The 7,451-nt window shown below is 32.6% G+C and overlaps 1 protein-coding gene across 1 annotated transcript; it reads right to left on the reverse strand.

The window, feature by feature from the left end:
- Positions 1–2,167: 2,167 nt before the first annotated feature.
- Positions 2,168–7,084, reverse strand: LOC140863962 (receptor-like cytosolic serine/threonine-protein kinase RBK1). The gene is made up of 8 exons (XM_073267785.1): positions 6,781–7,084; positions 6,007–6,582; positions 3,617–3,874; positions 3,239–3,393; positions 3,066–3,145; positions 2,846–2,981; positions 2,587–2,736; positions 2,168–2,498 (listed from the first exon to the last, which is right to left on the reverse strand). Exons 1-8 carry the CDS (start codon positions 6,791–6,793, stop codon positions 2,340–2,342), a joined length of 1,527 nt encoding a protein of 508 aa, XP_073123886.1. The 5' UTR covers positions 6,794–7,084; the 3' UTR covers positions 2,168–2,339.
- Positions 7,085–7,451: the final 367 nt, after the last annotated feature.

A 7,451-nucleotide genomic window follows, 5' to 3' on the forward strand; every position in this document is an offset into this window, starting at 1 on the left:
ATACCGACAACAAACGTTTGCGTCGTTTAGTTCTGTTCGTTTCTTATATATGTTTTCCGTTATACACTGGTGTTTCATAGTATCATGGCATGCATCGTCACATGTTATTTATGTATGTCGTGATATTTTATGTTTATCGTACTAGGGTTTTCACCGGTGTTCGCGACTCTTGTGGCTTTGTGTATGGTCATGGCAAGTGCTATAGGTGGCATGGATGCAAGTGGAGAGTCATCGACCTATATAATTAGGTTCCGATCCTCATACATAATTAATGCGTGATTTTTTTTATAAATGATTTAATATTTACATTAAATATATATGCATAATTTTAAATATATTATAGACGGCTTCAAAAATCAATTTTGTGAGACAAATATCCTATTTGATTTTTTCATGAAAAAATATTATTTTTTATGATCAAAGTATTATTTTTATTGTAAATATGACTTTGTTTTTTTTTTTTTTGAACGATATGATAATTTAAAATTATTTTATAATCATTTGAAAATTTGATCAATAATAATAATTATAATAATAACAACAATAATAATAATATAATAATAATAATAACAACAACAAAAACAACAACAACAACAACAACAATAATAATAATAATAATGTATAGAGACCCTCAATAGTTTTACGGTACTTACTTAAAAAAATGAATTAAATTTTATTAACAAAAAATAATTAATACTTCATTCATTTCAATTATATTGTCCACGTTTTTTTTGTTTGTTCCAAATATATAATCATATACTATATTTAGTCATATTTTTTACACATCTTTAATAATATACCTCTATTAACTACACCTTAAAAATTGTGCAATCATTTTTTAATACATTGAATAGGGATAAAATAGGAAGTTTATATAAAATTAGCTTTTCCAATACATTTTTCTTAATCTTTGTGAAAATCCAAAGAAGACAATATATATGGGACGGAATGAGTATATGAAAACTTATTTATACAATAAATTTATACATATTATTAGTTTAGTCTCTCTCTCAATATAAATATATATACATATATAAACAATAACAACAACAATGAGTTATTTGCACCAAATATTCATTTGAAATATTGAAAATACACACTTCTCCCCTATAAAATATAAAATCAATAGTAAACTTTATCAATATAAATATTTTTTTTTATTATTTATTGCAAATTGTGCAATGCATCTTTCTCGAAAAATTTAAGAAAAATACTAAGGTACCCTAAAATTTATGAAAATTTTCCACAGCCATCTCTTGATATTTAAAAGCTATTTACTCACAGAAAAAATCGTGAAACTATTTTAGAGATCAATTTTTTTAAACAGTTATTCAACTCGACTCATGAAAAATATTATTTTTTATGTCTAAAATATTATTTTCATTGCAAAAATATCATTTTTTGTTAGTTATATTACGAAGAAATATAATGTAATATATGTTGATTTGAGCGAAAAATATCAGAGTCATTGCAAATATTAATTTTTATATCCGAATTTTTTTCACTATAAAAATATTATTTTTTGTTATGTTAAGAAGGAATATTGTGTAACATATGATTATTTGAGTCAAAATTATTAATTTATGTCAAAAGTATATTTTGGTACAGGGACATTGGATTTAAAGTTTGGTCAAGGCATATTTAAAAAAAAAAAAAACTAGACGTGTATAGCGTTATTAAATAATACTCTATCTGTCTCATATAAATTATCTTTATTTTTCACACAGATTAAGAAAAAGTTATTGGAAAAATAAATTTTATATAAACTTCCTATTTTATCCCTATTAAATGTATTAAAAAATGATTGCATCATTTTCAAGGTGTAGTTAATAGAGGTATATTAGTAAAGAAGTGTAAAAAAATATTAATAAATATGATATATGACTATATATTTATGACAAACAAAAAAAAATGTGAATAATATAATTGAAAAGAATGGAGTAATTTTTCTTTAATCAAACCAGGTAAGATATCCATATTTGGTATGTTTTTGTGTATAGTAAAATAAACTATTCTTTTTTTTTATTATGAGAACGATTCGATATGACATTTATCTTAGTTGTATTTGAAATCCGCTGAAATTGCAAAACTTGATATAGGGTAGATTTACAAATCCAAAACAAGTCGTAAGAAAAATAGAACGTATAAAATCAAAACCAAATCCATCTAAAGAACAAGACATGCTATATTAATTTAATGGTGAACACCAGAAGTATTTGCTGCAATCCATCTTTAACATTACAACCATTCTTTATATATACACAAACAGCATCTGATCAAATATCTCAAGAACTGAATTTCTCAGCATCATCTCCATAAAATTACGAGGACGTGTAATATTACTCCATAACTAGTTCCATATGTCGATTCAAGTCCTTTAAGTACGTAGTACAGGTATAATCATCCAAGTCACAAGCATCCACAAGTAGTGCTCTTCCTCCCATGGATTTTTGCTTCACTTCCATCGTCTCATGGTCGCCTCGCAACATTTGAACAACCTGAATGAAGACATGTATATCACTCAAACTCGAAGCACAAAGCAAGAACAGCATCAAAATGTTGTGATGTGCTGTATATGATTGGTACCCGTTTCATATTGGGACGCAAGGTGGGCGAGTGATGAATGCACGTTGAAGCTACAAATATGGCACGTTTCATTTCTATAACGTCGTAATCAGAACCTAACCGAGGATCTGCTAGTTCTTTGACATTGTTCTTTTCCAGATGAGGTTTTGCCTATCAATAACAAGTGCCAAAAATCAAACAGAAGAAACTCGTGGCCAGTGTTATTTCTAGTTCTTGAATATAATGAGCAAAAGTTTGGCATGGTGGAAAGAAGCCATACCCACATCACAAGGCTTTGTCTACAAGAATCTACTGCTCGACGACCTGTTATGAGTTCGAGCAGCAGAACTCCAAGGGCGAATACATCAGTTTTTTCATGAATTATTCCATGCATGAAATATTCAGGAGCCATGTATCTGATTTGAACATAAATTCAAAAGAATGAATGAGAGTAATTGAATCCAAAAGGCAGGCAAGTGATCAAACAGTGGTGTGGTTACCCAAAAGTTCCTTCAATCGGAGAAACGACATGATGAACCCAGTTCTCGGGGAGCCATTTTGCTAGTCCAAAATCAGATATCTGCACAAGATACAAATGAGAACATTTAGAGAATGATCTGGTTCCTATTAATTCCATACATATATATATTCTCATGAAGCATGAAATAAGAACCTGAGCTTCGTAATCTTCAGAGAGTAAAATGTTTGAGGCTGTTATATCCCTGTGAATTATACGCCTTTGACAGTTATAATGCAGATACTGCAATCCCTCAGCGACTCCGATAGCCACCTTACACCTTATTTTCCATTCCAAACACTCTTGGGAACCTGCACTCCTAAACTTCACTTCATCAGACAAAATATCATGTGATATAACGGAATACTGTTTTCTCTGTTTCCACATAACAAAGTCAATCTAATAGAATGGAAAAATCTTGCTCCTTTTTCCATGCAAAATTCAGAAATATCAACTTGAGGATATGTCATCTGTCATCAATGGGACATGTTATTAATAATATAACTAGAGATAAATATTAACGGAGAGGATCACCATGTAGTACGGTGGCGAGGCTTCCGTGGGGAGCAAACTGGAGGACTAAGTGCAAGCCATTATCGGCACTAAAGCCGACTAGTTTAGCAGCATTTGTATGATCAATATGAGCAATAATTCCGAGCTCGGACAAGAAGTCCCCAACTCTTTCTTCGTCTTTCTTTTTTTCCTTTATTATCTTTTTTACAGCCACAACTTGACCATCTGATAAACACCCTTTGTACACTTCTGCGTGTCCTCCTTTCCCAATCAGCTTATCTAGCCAAAATTTAATGCAGGAGCTTGATTAATCAGTTTAGCAGATAAACCGTGCCATAGCTAGGAAATTATTACAATTATTTTGTCTATACAAACATGCCAATACTGTACTATATTTATGTTTGCTGTCTGAAACACTAAACATTATTGAATATGATTAGGACTACTGTCCCACAAGTATGCCATGTGCAGAAGTTAAGTTTAAGTTCCATGATAAGGGCTGCAAATCATAATTTTTCAGATATGAAAATACAGCTACTAAATCTTGTTTTTAACTTATACCAAGGTCAATAAATTTACCAAATGTGCACTTCGGAAGATGAACTTGAAATTCATGGATTTCGAATCTTCATTATAGTTTTATTGCTTACAACGAAACAATATATCAAATTTTAAATTCACGTCTTACTTATTTATACATTAATAATACAAAGTAAAATGGATTTCATACGACACCATTATTAGGTGAACTTGAAATACAGGTTATTCAACATAAAATACCATATAAACATGTAAAGGGTGAATTTGAAGTCTATGATCTTATTTCTAATGCAATAGAAATTCTTTAATCCAAACACAACCCAACAGAATATCTGTAGTGTCCTCTTAGGCTAGATATATCGTCATCCGGAGTTACTTTCAGTCAAGGACGGGAAACTACCCCCTCACTTAGAATATGTTTCTTACTTTTTATTCAAGAACCTTATACTTTTAGTTTGACATTGTAGATTTACACCACCCTCAAAAATCACAATAATAGTAGGTAAAAGTTTTTATTCATTAGAAAAACCCCTTAACCATAATTTTGGCATATAACCTACTTGATTTTTTAAATGTCGTCCAATCCTTAGACTATATGTTTATGTGGTTTCTTCACTTTTTACACGATACACCGCAAATGGGATTGCTTGTTTCTCACACGTGGAAGTCGGGGATCACAAAAAAGCCATAGAAGGTCATAAATATAAATAAGAAAAAAAAAATTCGAATCACTTGTCCAAAAAAAAATTGTTTGATCAAGTTAATATATCAATAAACTCGGGGTCCCGATTCCGCCTCTATCCTAGTCTATTGCCAGAGGTAGGGAAAGCATCAAAGAAAGGTCAGTCAATGCTATGGTGCTAGAAAAGGGGTAAAACAATATTGTTAGCAACTAAATTATATGCTGACTCTAGACAGCAGCCCCTAGAGATGGATGGAGTCCTCCAAAAGGACCCACTATTTAATGCTTTTTCAAAGTGCACCTAACTTTACCAATCTTATTATAAACACGTTTAATCACAAATGAATGCCAAGAAATTTACATGATGCCCACTACTATATATATTTATTTTTCATTTCTTTGTTTAGTGATTGGGTATATCTAATATCAACTCGGTCAAAAGTGTTTGGCTGCCAAAAGGGGAGGCTGTTTTACTTGGAGAAAGCACTTTGACTGTTCAAGTGGGGTTGTTGATAACTTGACATCCAACCATAACTCTTTAGAATTGTTAAATTATCACAAGTTTGTCTGCGCAATAGGATCAAAATTGCAACTTTTCCTCTGTTTTTTTAGTACAAAAGAGACAAGTGCAACAGCAAATATTATAATAATAAACTCATTTGTATCACAAACAAAAACAAACATACCTTTCAGGATAGAAGATTATACTATCACCCCAATTTATATACATGCTTCTAATGTATTTTCAAGATTGTTTGCCGTCTCAAATGTTTCTATATCTCTCGTCAGACTTCAATTTTGACTCGATCCGGTTCGTGTTTGATCTTTAAAATCTAGAGTCCGCAGCTTTGAATGAAATTTTTAAACTTTGCAGCTAATTTTTTTTTTCAGAAGCTAAGACGCGACCGGTAAATTACATTCATTAACCCTGAAACTACTCGAAAGCACAAATGACAAAACCCACGTAAATTCAATAAGCTTTTAATACGTTATGTTTTTTTTAAAATCACGAGCATAAAATATAAATTGGGTAAAGATTACCACTGGTAAAAAGTGAAACTTTCTGATTGAATATCTCTGTAAAAAAAAATAAAGGTTCATAGCTTGAAACAAAAACATGGATGAAGTGTGAATATACTCCGAATTCCTAACAATAGAAGTTGAAAAACTAATGAATGGATTAACTTACCAGGGCTGAAATTATCAGTGGCCTGTTTAAGCTCTTCAAAGCTAAAATTCCTCCAAGATGGCTTAGGCATGACGATGTCTCCACAATCAATGGCGTCCCCTTCACTACTCTTCCACCCTATCTTCTTCCTCGTCATCTTCTTCCTCGTCAAGTCGAATCCCAATCCATAACCGTGCCGGCTAAGCAATGAAATCGTGGGAAATTTCTTCAAAGACCCTTTCTTTACCTGATTGAACAGTTTCTTCCAATACACATTCCCATAGCTCAAATCCCCCGACACTCCAGATGATTTCTCGCTCCCAAAACTTCTGCTCCTATCCATGCTGCTACCATTGTCCGAGTCCGAACCCGAGATGGGAATCTCCAAAACACCCCTCGGAGACGACTGCTCCTCGATTTCTTCCTGCTTCGACTCAGTTTCAGAAGGCTTCGGCCCCTGGTTTTGCCCCTCGTGTTCTTCATTTTCATCCTTCTTGCTCTGTTCTGATGATTCTGTTTCTGGGTTTTCTTCCACACTCGCGGCAGCATCTTCAGAAACCAGTTCCTTCACATGGATTTCCGATGGAACTTCATCCCCTGCATAACCAACATCCACGCATTCAGAATACATTCTCCAGCTAACCTTCAATGGGTATGGTTAAAGGGATAATGGTACCTCCCAAAAACAACCAAAAAGCAAAATCTCAAAAAAAAAAAAAACACAAACACACACCCCCCGATGTCAAAACACATTCTTCAGCACTCCCAACACACATTCCATTAACATAAACTTACCTTCCATGGCCATGGTTACAGGGATCAAAAAGATTCAAAATTTCCGAATAACACCGATGTTTTCACCAAAAATGTTCAAGAATACGTCACATTTTTTATCAAAAAAAAAAGCTCGAAAGAGTTACATTTGAGCAATCCTATATTCATTCCCCTCTCCTTGGAAAGAGGGACACAAAAGAAAGAGAGAGGGGGGACAGAGATAGAGAAGGGAAGAGAAATGGTATATTAGTATAGTATCTTGTGAAGGCGGAGAGATTCTTGGAAGACGGGGAAAAGGAATATGAAAAGCAGAGTGAAAAACTGGGGCTAGTTTGTGGTTAAGGGAATGAATGCTATATTTATACATACATACAATAATAACAACTTAACTTGGACTTCATTTTAAAATGATGAAATCTGGGCCGTCCACTGTTTAGTGCGCAATCATCGCCTGTACATTTTGTTACTACTAAAATAAGTTCAATAATGATTCCGGGATAAGGTTATTTGTAGATTCTATCCCTACAATTTTGTGAAATTTACTTCCTACACATATTGTTATCACAACATACGTTGGGATTAAAAATAAAATAAAATAAAACCGGGTTTTTTTTTAATTTTTGAGCTGGGGAGAGGATTTTTGTTATATTTTGGGTTTTAAACTCGAGATCTCGTTTTACACTTGAAATATT

Source organism: Henckelia pumila, chromosome 4, assembly GCF_033568475.1.
Source record: "Henckelia pumila isolate YLH828 chromosome 4, ASM3356847v2, whole genome shotgun sequence".
NCBI lineage: Eukaryota > Viridiplantae > Streptophyta > Magnoliopsida > Lamiales > Gesneriaceae > Henckelia > Henckelia pumila.

Excerpts from the sequence above, each read along its gene's own strand:
- LOC140863962 (XM_073267785.1), bottom strand. Across the intron at positions 3,146-3,238 it reads CTGAAGATTACGAAGCTCAG|ATATCTGATTTTGGACTAGC; the intron begins GTTCTTATTTCA and ends TATCTTGTGCAG. Across the intron at positions 2,982-3,065 it reads CCGATTGAAGGAACTTTTGG|ATACATGGCTCCTGAATATT; the intron begins GTAACCACACCA and ends TGTTCAAATCAG.